At 31.6% G+C, this 17,623-nt stretch overlaps 1 protein-coding gene across 1 annotated transcript; it reads left to right on the top strand.

Moving 5' to 3' along the window:
• The first annotated feature begins 51 nt into the window (after positions 1-51).
• On the top strand, positions 52-4,116 carry LOC111030780 (TBC1 domain family member 13). Its single transcript, XM_022310450.1, has 9 exons — positions 52-240; positions 323-396; positions 482-607; positions 834-966; positions 1,044-1,402; positions 1,781-1,982; positions 2,064-2,186; positions 2,873-2,998; positions 3,720-4,116. Exons 1-9 carry the CDS (start codon positions 221-223, stop codon positions 3,739-3,741), a joined length of 1,185 nt encoding a protein of 394 aa, XP_022166142.1. The 5' UTR covers positions 52-220; the 3' UTR covers positions 3,742-4,116.
• Positions 4,117-17,623: the final 13,507 nt, after the last annotated feature.

The raw sequence follows: 17,623 nt of genomic DNA, 5'->3' as shown, positions 1-17,623 counted from the left end.
AAGATAACTGTGTTGTTATTTCGAAACGTTTGATAAAACGAAAACGGCAGACGTATGGTATTGTTAATAATAATCTGAATTGCATGCCAGAGCTTTTTTAATCTCTAACGGTCTCTTTAGTTGGGTAAAACATTTAATCATTTGACGTCTGGTATGTGTTTAAATGTTAATCCGGTCAAATTCAGGTCCTCAGAATATCGTCTGACAATCGCTGTTCACAATGTCTTCGTACGATTTGAGGTAAACTTTAAGCAGTTTGGACACAACATTCCAACATCAGTCACTAGATGATGACTCAATGAAATAATATTTTTTTTCCCAGGTTGAAGGATCTTGACCAAGTGTTAGAATCGGAAGTGATCGATCTATCAAAACTGAGAGAGTTCTGTTTCAATGGTAGTTATTAATATTATTATTCAGTGTACCTTTTTCTTAAATATTCTAGTACCCTGTACATTTATGTGTGATACATTTTTTACAGGTATTCCTGATGTTAAAGGTTACAGGTCGTTATGTTGGAGGTTGTTGTTTGATTACTTACCATGCGATAGAAATAAATGGGATGAACAGCTAGACCACCATAGAAAATTATACCAGCAGTGGTTAGGTAATTCAAATTATTGTATCTATTATTTGGGTGTTATAGTATAGTACTATAATTATAATAATATGTGTTTTAAGTTATAACAATTAAAATCATAGGGCATTAGGATCACAAATTTTTTTTTTAATTACATGTATTAGGGCAGATCTAAACGATAACTTGTAAATTTAAAAAAATTATATTGATGAATATATATTAAAATCAATTAATTCATATTTCAATTCTCCAGATGAAATATTAGTCACTCCGGGTTCAATTGACAGTGAAGAATGTGATCATCCATTGAGTGAGGATCCCAACAGCAAGTGGAACACATTTTTTAAAGATAATGAAGCTCTTACGCAAATAGATAAAGATGTCAGGTAATCATAAATCATAATTCATAGTTTCAGTCTAAAGAATATGTAGTAATAATTTATAATTATTTTCTAAATTATAGGCGATTACATCCTGAATTATCATTCTTCCAACAAGCAACTGATTATCCATTACCTATTGTTGTATACAGTTGCGGCACCAAACGATTGAACAGAAGAGTTGGTATGCATTTTTTAAATAGTGCAAATGTTGTACGAAAAGGTCTTGGTATTGTTAAAATATCACAGAAATCCGAACAAACCAGTACTTCTGAATTCAAGCCACTGGAAGAAGGTTCTGAAGCTCATTGGGAGGTGGTGGAAAGGATATTGTTTGTTTATTACAAATTAAATCCTGGACAGGGTTATGTACAAGGCATGAATGAAATAATTGGTCCAATTTATTATTGTTTTGCTACTGATCCAATTATTAAAATGAAAGGTAAATATATTAAATTTTATCCTTCAGATATATTTGTATGCGACCGACCCACATTGATTATTTATATTTTAGTCTAATAATATATAATATGGTTATTCTCATATTGATTAGTATTATATATATATATATATATATATAATTTCTAATGTATAACAAAATAATAACATTCATATTTAAAAAACGTTGATGTTGTATTAACCATCTACATTACACCCATTCAGTTATTTATTTTTATGAAATGTTTTATTGTGTTATACATTTATAGAAAATCATGGTGTATTTTTGCAACACAATAATATTCACAAATACATGCATTTAATGTAAATGTATATGATGAAAAAATAACTATCTAAAATGGCTACTTAATTATCATTTCAGAGCATGCAGAGGCTGACTGTTTTTTTGTCTTTACTAATCTTATGTCGGAAATTCGTGATTTTTTCATAAAGACATTGGATGAAACAGATACTGGAATTGTGAACATGATGCGTAAGGTAACAGACAGGTTGAAAGAAAATGATCCAGTTGTCCATAATTATTTAGTTAAAAATGATATTTATCCACAGTACTATAGTTTTAGGTAAGTTGTTTTGTGATTATTTTTGTGTTGTATTCATCATTAATTTGTTTGTTTGTTGTCTTTATGTATACTTTTTTTTAGATGGTTAACTCTGTTATTGTCACAAGAATTTTCACTGCCAGAAGTCTTAAGGATATGGGATTCGTTGTTTTCTGATTCACAGCGATTTTCATTTCTCATCGATATATGCTGTGCAATGATAGTGTAAGTTTGGTTTGGGTATTACAATAATATTTAGTAATTTAGAACAAACAAATGTTTTAGGGGAGAGCAGTAGAAGTGATCTCACCAAAGCTTGTATAATAGTGTACCATATTAGATTTATTTTAAATATTTTAATTGTTTTCACCGATACCGTGATAAATTGTTGAAAGGTTGCAGAAAGCTGCTTTGTTGTATAGTTAGTTTGCTAATTATTTTGGCTGTAGCTGAATAATCATTTTTCATATTTAGAAGGTTACAACTTATAAATTATAATTTAATTTCATATCTTAATCAGTGTTTCCTTAATTTTGCTGAGAGCTGTGTATGATAAATGCTAATGCAAATCATATTCTTCACTTTTTGCATGATGACTTAGACCAGGGTAGTCCAACATTTTGTAGTTGGCTGGCCAATTCACACATTCATATAAATAGTCCAATCCATCAAGAGAAAAAACAATTTTATTATTATTTTTATTTTTTTCTATTGGAAACATAATCTTATTAAATGCATAAGTTATTAGTTATTTCATTACAGATTGATATTAATATATAATTATGATGGTTTAGTTACTTATAGTTGTTTAATTAAGATACATAATATGTCTTCTAGGGAGGTCAAAAAAAGGGCTTTGAAGGCCGCATGCTATTTTTTTTAAATTAATATATTATTACACTTTTTTATAGTTTAATCAGAGATCAAATACTGGCAGGAGATTTTTCGACAATTGTCAAACTTTTGCAGAATTATCCCAATGTTGAAACGCGGGTTATATTGAATAAAGCTGCAGAATTGAGCTTTAAGAACAGAGGGTAAGTAAAAAATTACAATCATTTATTGTATATAGTTATTAATGTTGAGTTTTGAGATAAAACTGAATTATACTTACCACCTAGTGTACTGTAGAAAATTAAAGCAGGATACTTGTATTGAATGATTGGTTTCAGTTATTCTTTTTACTTTAAAATATTGGAAAACTTTCTACTATAATATAATAATACCTTTTTAAACATAACATCATGATGAAACTTGTGGAAAAATATAAATTAATGAGAATTTACTGAAAAATATGCTGTAAACAAATTAATGGTATTAGTTAGTACTTAGTAGATGCACATTATTTTTACTAAAAATTAAAAATTAAGCTCATGTTCCTGAAGGTATTATCTGTTTGATTTTAACTTATACATTTTAATTGAGTCTTACTAACAAGTAACATAGTAATAAGTGTTTTTGTGCGGAACAACTTTTTTTCCCTATGTGTTGTAGAATTTTGGTAACTCTTATGAATACAGGAGGAGCTAAGTTGTTCTGCTCAAAAACTGTTTTGCCATGTTCCATGTTAGTAAGATGGAGACAACACATAATATGGCTATAACGTCTTTTTAACAACTTCTAATCCTTATATGAGCTTACATAATCTCTATGCCGCTATCCATGGCCACTGAGACATATCCTAAGTATTTGCATGTATGATTGGTTTCATATAATACATTCATGGTAATGTTATCATTACATTTTTGTGGTTTTCAGTGAGGAACCTAATGGAACATGAAGACGCATGAATACCAGGTGTTTCACCTTCAGCTCTCTGAGAAATGATCAAACATTGTTTTGTGATTTTTTTTTCAATTTTCTCAATTACAAGTTTATTTATTTTTTATTCATATCGCATTAAGCATTATTTATGTTATAAGCTATCTAAGCTATCTATAATCAACTACTTGTTAATATTTTTATTCTATTTGTACGACTATATGTCTATATTACTTAACTCTTTAAGTGTTACAAAATCATTGTTTTACGCTATTTATTATAAAAATTGTTTTTTTCATGAGGGTTTTGTTCAATTATTCTATAACTAGTGTTTTAGAATATACATGCAACTTTGTTTTAATGATTCCGTAATAATTTAATACTTATAATAATACTTGGCATTTGATTATTTGATGTCTGTAATTTTGATTTTTACATTAACTTATGTACAATTGAATGGATTGGGGGGAAGGAGTGGATTTAATTTTCATAGTTATTACCATATAAGTATGGACTAAGATATAAAATATACAGCATACCTAGCCATAGTAAGCATACCTCCCTACATCTGCAGTCAGTAGCACAAAATAACAGTACAAAATTAAATGTATGAAAAGGATAACCAACAACTACCTACACACAGGTCCGGTTCAAGGGGTAGGCAACATAGGTGCACACCTAGGACAGCTCTTTAGTAGGGGGGGGGGCATTTTCAAAACAGTGCTAATATTATTATTTTAGTCGCTAAAAAATTTGATTTTACCTAGTCCACTATTTTGATTGAGCCGGCCCTGTTAACACACCCACTTATAATTGAATCATGTCTCAAAAAATTGTGAAACTTGTCTATCTTCTTTGTTTAGAATAACAAAGTTTGCTCGGAGTGCAGGAAAAAAAGGGGAACTTATTTATACAATAAAAAATCTAGATATTCTTTTATCGAAGAACTAATTTTTTCAAAAAATATTTTAATATTTCTATCATTAATTCATTTTTAAATTTTTCACATTTTAATGAACATACATTTTTAATCTCTTGTTTTAAAGCTGAATATTTTGATATACCTATTCAAATTTGGTTTTGGATGATCATTTTGTATTATTTAGTAGGTACTTATTGGTGTTCTAAATTACTGTTTGCTTCATTCCTGTAATAGTCTTCCTATATATAAACATTTTTTTTTTTTTTAATATAACATTTGGAGGATTGTTAACCAGTTGGAACATTAAAAGTTGTATTATGTGGTAGGAGTAAATAATAAGCCATAACAAATAATATAGTTATGCCAGTAATTTATACTGAACAAAATATATTAATAAAAAAAACAATACGAGTATTATTTTATGAGTACATTACTAATAGCAAATAATGTATTTTAAAGTTGAGAATTTTCTGTTTCTTCCTGTTAATACCATATTGTTATTTATTGAATAATAATATATCCTTATGCGAATATATATATATATATATACTTTTGAGAAATTCTAGGTCAAAGCTTTTGCACGGATCTTCAAAATGCTTCACCAACCTACAAGTTCCACACTGTCTTCCCTCATGTTCTAAACTATACAAGAGTAGATTAGTCAAAGAAAATCTATTTGTGCAGTACTACAAGGTTTTTAATGCGTACTTGTGCTCGTGTTTATAAAAAATGTTTTTAAAATTAACAGCACTGTGACTTAGTAGTTACACAATGTATGACGTTAAGTAGTTTTTTTTATAAATTAGGTATTATTTTTACTCTTTGTGAAACAAACAAATAATAGGGATTATACAATTTATTTCTAAAAACTATTGAAGTAGGTACCTACCTACATATAGAATTATAAATGGGACATTAAAACTACCTACCTACCTAACCTAACCTTGAATATCCGGACACCAATAAGATATTATATAGATAATAGGTATTACCGTAAAAAGGAAGAAATAGTCAAAGCTTCATGTAATTTTGTACAGTTAGAAAATGACAAGCCTGAGCAAGTTAAAAAGTTAAGTTAATTTTAACCCTTTAAAATTTAATTTTCATTAACTTAATTTTTAACTTAATCAATTTTTATCGATACAAACTTAATAAATAACGAGTTACTTCTCATCAAATCTAATTTCGTTCATTGATACAAAATTAAATAATAAATATAATTAAATTATTATGGATGACTAAAGCATCCTATTTGAGCTTCATAAACATTTACTTTTTATTATTTTAAACCATATAACTATAGCTACTTATATATTAAAAATAAATAAATAAATATCTTAAGTTAAGTTAATTATAAGTTTTCAAATCACTTAACTTAAGTTAATTATAAGTTTTCAAATAACTTTTAACTTAACTGTGTTTTTAAAAAAAATACCATAACTATTAACTTTAAACTTTTCAAAATGTTTTCTTTCAACTTAACTTAACTCAGTTAAAAATAATCATCAACTTGCCCAGGCTTGTAAAATTATGACAGAAGTCCAGACTTTACACGTCAAGTAGGTACTATCTATAAATAAGAGTTGTTTGCAAACATTTCAGAAATGAAATATATAAAATCTTGTCTTATTTATTTTAGAAAATCATTTTAGCACTACATACAGTGATATTGATGTCTCATTCATTTAACGTTACCTAGTTGTTTGGCAGAGATATCTTTCTCAAAATTAAATGTTGTACCTTCGAAACTCAATTGGCCAAAATCGCCTTTCCGTCATCAGTATATTAAACATTGAAAAAGAGAGGACAGCTGAATTGGATACTAATAAAATAATTTCCTAAAGACTTTGGCGCCGGAAAACTAGAATAGTTGATTTATGTTTGATTTTATAAAAAAATAAATATGACTAATAATTATCAACCACGGCATGTGAGAAAACAATATTTTTTAGAGTTATATTAAGGCATATACGATACAACTGTTTTTCGTTGCATTGGTAGGCAATAAGTAAGGGCCTCCGTCCTTAAGCTTTCACACGGTGCCCTTATATTATCAAGTTACGCCACTGGCGATAAATGATTAATTAAATATAATATTTACAATGCTTATTGTACACAGTTTATTGGGTTAATATTATGTGAATGATTTTTTGTTCTAGACGATATTTATTCTTCCTCGGTGTTGCAGCGTAACCACGATGGGTCTTACCTAAATAAAAACACTCAAAACGGTATAATAGATGGTTGGTGTTTTTTGTTTTTTTTCATTAATCCCCCTCCGAACAAAGAAAATTCAAGTAAAACCCCATCTTCCTTCGACGCACGCGCAAGGAGACAAAGTATGTATTTATGTGTAACTCGCGAAATCTCTCCGCACTAGTGTGTTAATTCTTTTTGATACTACTCACCCGGCTTATACACGCGAGCAACTACGTACGACGATATAATATTGTGTTATAAATTTTCGTTTTTTCCCATTCACATATTATACATAAGTCGTAACTGTACAACAGTGGTCGTCCTCAGACACAATGTATATTATTATATTGTAATATTATATACGCAGTCATCGACGAAACAATAGTCGAACTCGGAGAACGGATTAGTCGCGTATATATAATATATAGGTAGGTACTCGATAAGTCTGGGCACCCCCTCTGAAGCACCGCATCAGTGATGTAACGTACTGGAGTATTTTTATTTTTTATTTTTTTGAGCACGTCAGTTCGGTACCAAATACTTAAGAGTGTAATAGGTACTTATAGATTTTTGAATAAAGTCAAACCACGTTTTACGCTCACATTTATTTCTGCTGCGACGCGTGAGTATCATTAGGCACCTACCTACAATCTTGGGCGATTTGATGATAATTTTTAACCGAGTCAAGTTGATATGATACGAAACATTTTAAAAGTTAATAGCTAACCGAGTTTTTTTTAAAACTCGTTTAAGTTAAAAGTTGGTTCCATGGAAACTTACAACTAACTTATCAAGTCAAGTCAAGTTTTTATTTTTTATTTTTTTAATACATAAATAGCCAGTAATATGGTTTAAATTTTTAAAATAATAAAAGTAGAATATGTTTATGCATTGGGTATCAATAATAATTTCATTAAAATATTTATTACTTAGGTAATTATTTAAACATTAACGTAACTTGAATCTGATAAAAAGTAATTCTTTATTTATTCACTTTAAATCAATATAATTGATAGTTAACTTGGGTATTTAGAAGTATAGTCCGTGGGTGTGCAGTGTGCACATTTAAATGCTCTGCGATGCGTTGTGTACATTTTTTTAGTCGTAATAGTATAACAATACAATGAAATCTCTAGAACATAACATGTCACATAATATTTTCAACAATGTGCCAGTTCACCAGGATTGTGATAAATAAAATTATGTCCATAGTTTGTTTTGTATTTGGCCCATTTAAAGAAAAAGTAGATATACATCCCTATTGGCTTGGTTTAGAGCGAAAAAAAAAGAAAAGAACTTATTTCGAGCCTTTATTCTTAACATCATCTCAACACCGTTTACCCTACTTTATACACGAAATGAGTAGGTATATTAAAAAATATGTTTGGTGCCATTTTCAATTTTTAAAAATAAACATACTTATTCTTCTAAATTATTCTTTAAAATAACTTCACAGCCTGAATAGAATAGTTTAAAATAATACAAACTAATGTGGTACACTAGTTACATTTTATTTTACATGGTTTTGAAGCTATCTATCAACAGCACCTCAAAAATATATAACATACAAATGATATCTATATAGTTCCTGTCCTTCCTGAATTATACATCCCTACTGGTCATTACAGTATTTTATGTCTCTGGAACAAAATTATTTTCAACGCATACCTATTAGTCATTTCAACGTCACTCTGAAATTGTTTGTATAGGTACACTAATCAATGCAAGTCAGAAACAAGTGCCTACTTACTGTTTTTATAATCAAACCCGCCTAGATACAAATTATTAGTAATAGGTAACTAATAACAATGTTTATATGTATTATACAGCTACAATAGTAATCAAATGTACATTTGCATTCAAAATATGCTTTTTTACGTGGAATAAGTAAAAAATAAAAAAAAAATATAAATTTTGATTTACTCACATATTATATTATACTCATAAAAAAATGAACCTAAATTGCGCACTGTACCTACCTACTAAAAAAAGTTTAAAATACATTTCTTAAAGTCTGTGAATAATCATACAGGCCCATACAATTATAGCTAAACGATATAACAAATATTATATATCGAACCGCTGACCGCAAATTGTCATCGTTTTCGTAACGGTACCTATGCTGTCTACACACAAGCGCGCATATTATTATATACCAACTACAGGTAGTTAAAAGTCATAAAACGAAAACTTTTCATAAAGATCGACGACCGACGCATACCGCAGTATAGGTATTACACCTATATCGGTTATATATCTATATGTATTATAACATAATAACAGTCGATCGGATTCGGCGATCGATGGTCGGAAACGGCGTGATGTACCTGTATCATTTCGTACACGATTATGTTTTACGTCGCGAGCAAACACTGAGAAAAAAAGTAATAAAAAATCGTTTTAAAAACCGACCGCCTGCCCGCGTACCTACATGCGGATATCGTAAAACACACTCGCGAGTCATTTGAATACATACTTATTAATATTATTACATACATATATATAATATGTAAATTCGATTTCGGATTGAGATCTCGTCCGTTTCTCGTGTATAAATACGACGACGACGACGTAGCGTTAAAAATAGCTATACGCACAACATATTATTATGTTCATACCATTCGAACGTATTATATAATACAATTAATAAACTCGGGAGTACTTATGCCCTATAGCAAAGAATAGAGATGATGAACCTATGATACGCGTGTCACAGAGTGACCCGAGCACACTATTTTGGCGACACACACGAATGTATAAGAGTTTGATGATATTTATAAAGTTTTTGAAAAAAAAATTGAAGTGTTATCGAACTAGTTGACATGCAGGGAAAACAACAGCCAACCAACATTTTTATTTGATACGCGGTGGTACAAAAAGGTTCGCCATCCCTGCCCTATAGGTATACGGTATTTCATTATATTATAACATAGGTACCTAATATTATTAAAATATAGTGCACACGTATAATGGGTGTTACCAATTTGCGCCAAAAAAAAAATGAATTCGTTTTGGGAAATCCCGGAAAAAAAGTACAAGAATTTTGTTCTTTTTGAACAACAGAAAAAAAGAACAATTTTTAAAAATTTGGAATGTATTAATAATTGTTTATGAAAATTAAAATATTAAGGGTATCAATAATATGGAAAAATGCTATGAAAATATATTATTATCTTTTATTCTTCATTTTTATACATTAAACTATAACTTGTGGTATAATATAGAGTAAAATAAATTTTTTATTAGTGGAAATTCTCTATGCAAAGATCACAGTGACCTTTTCATACTTATTATCATCAAATATAACTAGTGTTATAATATAAAGTAAAATAACTTTTTATTACTGGAAATTCCCTATGTAGATCTTTTCATACGTCTATACTATTATTTGAGTGAACAAATTTAGTCTGTTGCCAGTCAGTGAAGTGACAAGTGTTTTCCAATATTATAAAAATTATATTCTGTTAACGGTCACGTCACAGAAGTGTCAGTGTTTTTAATAATATAAAAATTCTAATTTGTAAATATATTAAAACAAATTGAAATGGAAACTTTTAAATCCAACAAAGGCGGTGACAAAAAAACCTTTAAAGGATACACTTATACAGTAAAGTACAGAGGTATAAATCATATTATTAAAAATTGTTCTTTTTTTCTGATTACCCGTTTTGGGTATAGCCCATTTGCTCCGAAATAAAAAAGGTTTGTTTTTCCGGGCAGGACCCGTTTGGACCAATTTTTCTAAAACACAGCTCGTTTTGACCAATTTTAAAGACCCGTTTGGACTAAAAAATATTACTTGTATGGGCGAGGCACGTTTGGGCCAGGGACGTTTAGGTCACTAATGAAAATGGGCAGGACCCGTTTGGACCAATTTTTCTAAAACACAGCTCGTTTGGACCATTTTTAAAGACCCGTTTGGACTAAAAAATATTACTTGTATACAACTCGTTTGGACCAGCATTTTCCTTCCCATTTTATTTTTAACAGGCTTAGGACTATCTTTGGCATGGTTAAAAATGCCGTTTCTTATTATTATTATTATTATTATTGTTTTTTTATAATAATATCAAATATATATGATTACTTCGGCTTAAAGATAAAAATATTAAAAAATAAATAGATACATTAGGTACAATATACAATTTGTCAAATTATTAATTTTTTAAATACGAGTCCACTGAATTACGAAAATGTATTTTTTTACATTTGTATTATACGTATAACTGTGGGTTTTTGGTCAGTTATCAATTATAAATAATTTTGCTCTGTACATAATCTACAAATTACAAATTAGTTTACACAGTTTAACTGGACATCTTATTACTCCGACGATGGCGCGTTTTGTTCGCCGATACGACGCGTATAAACTTAACCAATGTAAACTAAAAGCGTGCGCGTACGATACTCGTCCATGTGAAACGGGCCTTAGCGAGCTTTCTAGTAATTATTTAGAAGTTCTTTATTTAAAATATACTAAAAAAAAAATTGGCCCAAACGGGTTCACAAAATCCTGGTCCAAACAGGTTGCATTTTCATTAGTGACCTAAACGTCCCTGGCCCAAACGTGCCTCGCCCGTTTTTCCGACAACCCGCTTGCTCCAAATTTACCCCCGATATAATTATAATAAACTAATATATTTTTCATTATATTATACGATTTATTTAAATCATAATTAACTATACGAACGTTTTTAAAATAATAATCAATAGTAGCTGCAGATTAGCTACACATTTTTTTGAAACAATAATGAGAATAAATACAAATTGTTTTATAAACTATAGGTAATAAATTATTACGAACTATTATAATTTATAACAAATAAGTAATAATTGTTAATAGTACGAGTACTTACATAATTTTTACTTTAAGTTACAGATATGACGTCTTTAAAATATAAGAATTAACCAAGTCGTTAATTTAAAATGTTTACACTGGTAAATTTGGTTCAAATGGGCTGTCTGAAAAAACATATCTTTTTAATTTTGGTACAAATGGCCTGTACCCAAAACGAATTAATTTTTTTTGGCGCAAATGGGCGATGTCCCGTATAATGTGTAAAATAAAAAATACTAGCCGAATGGTCGGCTTCGCCCTTGTGTATTTTTGTTTTTTTCATATTTACAATATATCCCTATAACAGGGGTGGAAAATCCATGGCACGCGTGCCCGAGGTGGCACGCGAAAAGATTTTGGGGGCACTCGAAAATTTTTACTATTATATATTATATAATATATAATATTATAGGCAATAGGTAAAAAGCATATGGCTTTTATCGGTCATTAACGATTAACTGATGAATGTAGTGCCGCATGTACTTAATTAAAAGTTACTAATTATATACAAAATATCAACGAATTGGCATCAAGTGTTCAACAACAAAAATCACATCAAAATAAATAATTAACAAAGCAATAATATTACAATTATTATGTACCTAAACTATAACCTTTTTATACTAATACCACAGATTATATTAATATAATCTGTGCTAATACATTAATTATAAAGTCAAATTATAGTATAACAAAATATAATATTTTTAATATATTTTTTCATGGCACTCTCCAAAAAAAAAAAGATGTAATTTTGGGCTCGCAGTGTTCAAAAGGTTTGTCATTCCTGCCCCTTAACTTCTCGGAACAATTCTCAACATTTTTGAAAATCTTTTCTTATCGCGCGGTAAAAAATACGAGAAGAACCTCTGTTCCAAATTTCAAGTCCATGCGTTTCGTAGTTTTTGAGTTACAGCGATCAGTGACGTGAGTGGTATTTGGATTTTATGTATTCAGATATCCGTTGGCCGAATAGTATTGGTAGGTATTAATCTGTTCGGCGCACATACACCTCCTATGCCTAATATTATACGACGACGTGTGCACTCCGGTCGAGTATAATATATATAGTGACGAATAGTAAAAAAAAAAAAAATAATAATAATAATAATAATAACAATAAACAGCTGCATCACCTCGTAATAATATTATTTTGTGTACCTCCTATATCGGTATGGGTACGTAGCCTCATGCAGATGTAAATGATTTTACGCTCGCTCGGTACACGCTTATACTCACATTTGTACGTATAAATATGTGTGTGCGTGTGTGTGTGTGTGTGTGTGTGTGTGTGTGTGAGTATAATGTATGTGTATAATAATAATAATATATATGTACCTAATAATAAGTATAACCGGGTCCCGCGTCGTAGTGTCGCATTCCTAAAATATTCATACGGTCATGGTCGGAACATCAATCATACGACGTGTGTGTGTGCGTGTGTGTGTGTGTGTGTGTGTGTGTGTGTGTGTGTGTGTGCGAGCGTAGTAAAGTGTAAGTGGTGCAGCGGCGAGCATTTGTCATCGCCGCCGACTGCCGGATAGCCGGCGTGTTCTCCGGGCGATCTGCGAGCACACGGGGCATCAAGCACGTCAATCAAAAACGTAAAATAAAAACGATAATAATAATGGTAAAAATATAAACATCACATACGTCTTACAATCCGCGTGTCCCACGGTCGCGCGTCTTGTATTATATTTTTCCCCGCAAAGTGTGTGCACGTATAAACGTCTCGACGATTCGTCCGTGTCGTACGCCCGCCACGCGAATTCCCATCCAAAAAAGCTGAGATATATATATGTATATTGTTTATACAGGTGAGCTCATCGCGCAATGGACACAAAGAGCCCCGCCGCCGGGACCCTTATTCGTCGAAAAATGTCCAATTAAAAAACGATTGTCCGAAACACGTTCAAATTCAAATCGCACATACTATACGAATGTATACATAATATATTATATTGTCAAGTTACCCGGCGGCTGGCACAATATATTATATTACGTATAGGTCGGTCGGTAAAGTGGACCGCACACTATATGTATGCATACAGATCGATATGAGTCGAGAAAAATATTTTACGTGTGAGCTCACACGTGTCTGTTCCAAGACGTTTTCGACTTACCTGCGATTTCGGACATGACAGACTATACGTATAATATATCTGCAGCTATTATATTATAATAGTAGGTCTACATCGAACGTTCTAGCTTTGTATAACATTTATAAATGTATTGAAAACTGGAAACTGTAGAATTTCTGAAAGGATGAAAAAAATTATTTTAATAATGTCGAAATCTTAATGATTTAATATTTTGTTAACTATAGAGCTAACCCAACGAACCGCATTGAATGTTGTCCAACAATCTCCAACAACCCTCTAACAAATTCCTTAGAGAGTTTCTGCATATGACCAATTCGTTTGAGTCTGGCATTTGGCATTTACATCGAGATCTGTTTATGATTTTATACACGTCTATATATTTTATTCTATCGTCTTATCTGTGTGTGTTTATATTTTGTGCCTGTTCATTAGGTAAATGGGCCTTATAAAGTCTTTTTTACATAATTATTGGCGGTCCGCACAACTAAAAAGTTTGGAGACAGCGGCTTTAGACTGTTTTAAAAGTTGACTGGTAATCTTATGCTGCTAAATGCACATGGATGCACAGCGATTTATCGTTCAGCAGACAGATCACTGCAACCGCGCTTCGGACTCAGCGAATGAAGTCTCGCCGGTTAACGGGTATTCATCGTATAACCAACTGATACCACAACCGCGGTAGGGTCTGCTGCAACTCGTCGGACACCTGTGGCTGTCGACTGTTAGCCGTCATCGACCATAATCGGTTTTCGCGACAGGCATACCTAAGTCCACCGTGTCTTCATCGCCTGTGAAAGCTGTGACGGACAACGCTATTGAATGAGAAAATGGGGAAATAATTAAGGAAGTATAACTGTCACTCGATGTACAGTAGGTGTCGAGAGTACTTCGTTCACCATTGAGTCTATTTTATTGTAATTGATATTACTTGAATGTATGTATCAAATTTGATGAATTCGATAATAAATTATTGTACACCTCGAAAAACGATTTGGAGCGGAAATTAATTTAGCAGAAAGAGTGTGGTGACTTACAGAATCAATAAAAAAAAAATAAATAAAAAGAAGTAGGCCGTGTCCCCTTTTCTGGATTCAAGCTATCTCTTACCTGATTTTATCAATATTGGTCCAGTGATCGACTGTAGACTGAGCTATACTTTTTTGTTTAATATAATAAGTATAGATTTTAATTATTTATTCTTATTAATTTGAATGTTCTGTAATAATTTAAGAAACTGAATAATTCGTTTGCCAATAGTGAGGAGATCGTTATTAATCGAAACACTGTGGCGCGTTATACGCTATACATTAATATCCATTCAGCGGAAATTAGCTTAGATAAATGTGCACGCATTCTGTTTCTATTTTTTATAGGCCTTGGCGCTTTAAGTAGGTGTCTCATTTATAGACGCTAGAAAATGTTATCGATTGAAATTACTTTTATACAAATTGCTAATTTTAAAATTAAATATATGCATGTAATTACGAATTTCTGTTAAACTAATTAACAGGATTAATACGTTTGATAATTAAAATCATCAAAGTGAAACTATTATTATGTTGACAGATTCTTTAAACTGTAAAAGACGCTGTGACTGTGCAGCGCGCTATGTACATAAAACGCGTTTATGCAAAACGATACTTATAACTTATTAGTCTGTGTTAATGTGCATTAACACGAGAGTAGAGTAATCGCCGTACATACCTCGTTAAATTTTAAAATGGTCTCTATTTAATATAAAATTTACTTAACGTTAAAAAAAAAGTGTAATTTTATGCAAAAAGTGTAATTCGTTGAAATCGTCGTTTGCAGTGTCGCTATTCATTTAAATCACAATTTTTTTAAAACCTTTCCACCGTCTGAAAATTGAAATAAGCGCTTTACAAACTGAATATCTTTTCGTCGCTGTTGACAAGAACACCAACGAGAATTCGAACAGAATCCAACTAGACCGCACCCGCACGGGCCGCAATAGGGATCCTGTCGTACAATAATAACTGGCAAGGAAGAGATCTTTTCAAAGACTTCGACATTATAATATTATACAATAGCGCGCGGAGCAGTGTAATGTTGATTGGTGAATATACTTACTTTACAGTATAATATTTCAATAATATATTATATAATAATATGTATACAGCCGGAAGTCGTCCTGAACAACGCCTCCGCAGACGATTCGACCGACTTATATTATTCCTCTGACGCGCCCCCCGCGCGCCTATCTCGCTGAAAAAGATCGCGACGACCGTTACACTCCACTCCCCCCTCACAAACTATACTCATTACGTATATATATACCCTCGAGTTGGGGGGGGGGGGCAACCGGAATATTTAAACCGAGCGGAACTTTTTCTCTTTACGCGTTCGTCATTAACGGCCCGACTCGTATATTTTATTTACGCAAATAACGCAATATAATATCGTATATAAAAGAAAAAGAGAGAGAAACGAGACGGAGAGAGAGAGAGAGAGCGAATCTCGATCAACGCAGGCGTTTTCGGTGGGAAGGGTTCGGTGTGCCGATTTGCATATTATATATACATCGCGGGTTTCGCGCCTCGGAGCGGTTTTTCCGACGACGACGATTCGCCCGTTTGTGCGGACTTGACGCGCCGCCGCCACTTTTTCCGCTCGTGATGACTAATTTCCCGCGTGACGAGGGACAAAGTTTTTCCGCTTCCCGCGGGTTCACTGGCATATCTATATATTATGTGTGAGCCCTTTGACAAATCTTTACCAGTCGACTCTCCGTCTGTACATCAGTCGCCGGCTGGTATATACAATATATATAAATGCCGCTCGTCGTACATATATATTGTATTATGTATCTGCCGTATCGAGTTTTGAATGTTTGCTTTCGGCGATTTCGTTCGTTAACTCTTCGTGCGACTGTTTATTTCGTCGCCGTGTTGTATACAGTGGGTTTGTGGGTAGGTACCTATATTATATATGTAAGCTGGCAAACAGACGTTTCCGCCGGAACGAAATTCAAAAAATCAATATAATAATATACGTATATAATATATATATTCTCACCATAATACATAATCCATACATGTCGCACCAATAAGCCATAATATATACATACACTTATACACACGTACTATGTAGGACATGTATAGGTACTAGAAAAGAAAAATAAATGTGTAAAGTACCTACACAAAAACGTTCATTTATTTTTATTTTGGATACGATTTAAATATATTTTACAAATTATTTGTATTGTTTGTTCAAAATGAATCACGAATTTTGATAAATGTTGCGTATTGTGTATAATTCAAAGAATCAAATAAACACTCGAGTTTGATGCATTTACAATAAATGCGTAATATGGGATTTATAATTGTGCAAGGTTTAAAATCTTTACATTTAGTCGAAAAACGGTTTCTCGGGCCCTTTTTTGTATTCCTTAATTATACATTTTTGAAAATAAATATAAACAAATATTTATTCATTAGTGGAATGTGCATATTTGCAGTGTTCAATGTGGGTGTGGTTGGGCCTCCTTGGGTAATTGTGGTATGGTGATATGGGGGGATACCATGAAACGATGTTGAATAATAAAAATATTATGTTCTTAAAATATTAACAATTGACAACGAAGTCGGTTGACTAAAATGTCTCATAGTCACTGAAGTTATAATTTTGCATTATCTTCAAAAACCATACGCAATCAACTATCAGTTTTCTTTTATAACTGAGATAGATTATAGAGCAGAATCATACCAATTCAATAGCTTTACTGGAGTCTATAGTCACGCACAGTATATAAGAATTAACTAGATTAGTTCTAGATAAACCTTGTTTAAATGTTTAATCATTAGCTATAAGAAATAAACAC

The sequence above is a fragment of the Myzus persicae genome, unplaced genomic scaffold, assembly GCF_001856785.1.
Source record: "Myzus persicae strain clone G006 unplaced genomic scaffold, MPER_G0061.0, whole genome shotgun sequence".
NCBI classification, from domain to species: domain Eukaryota; kingdom Metazoa; phylum Arthropoda; class Insecta; order Hemiptera; family Aphididae; genus Myzus; species Myzus persicae.
This window is presented reverse-complemented; position numbering and strand designations above follow the sequence as displayed.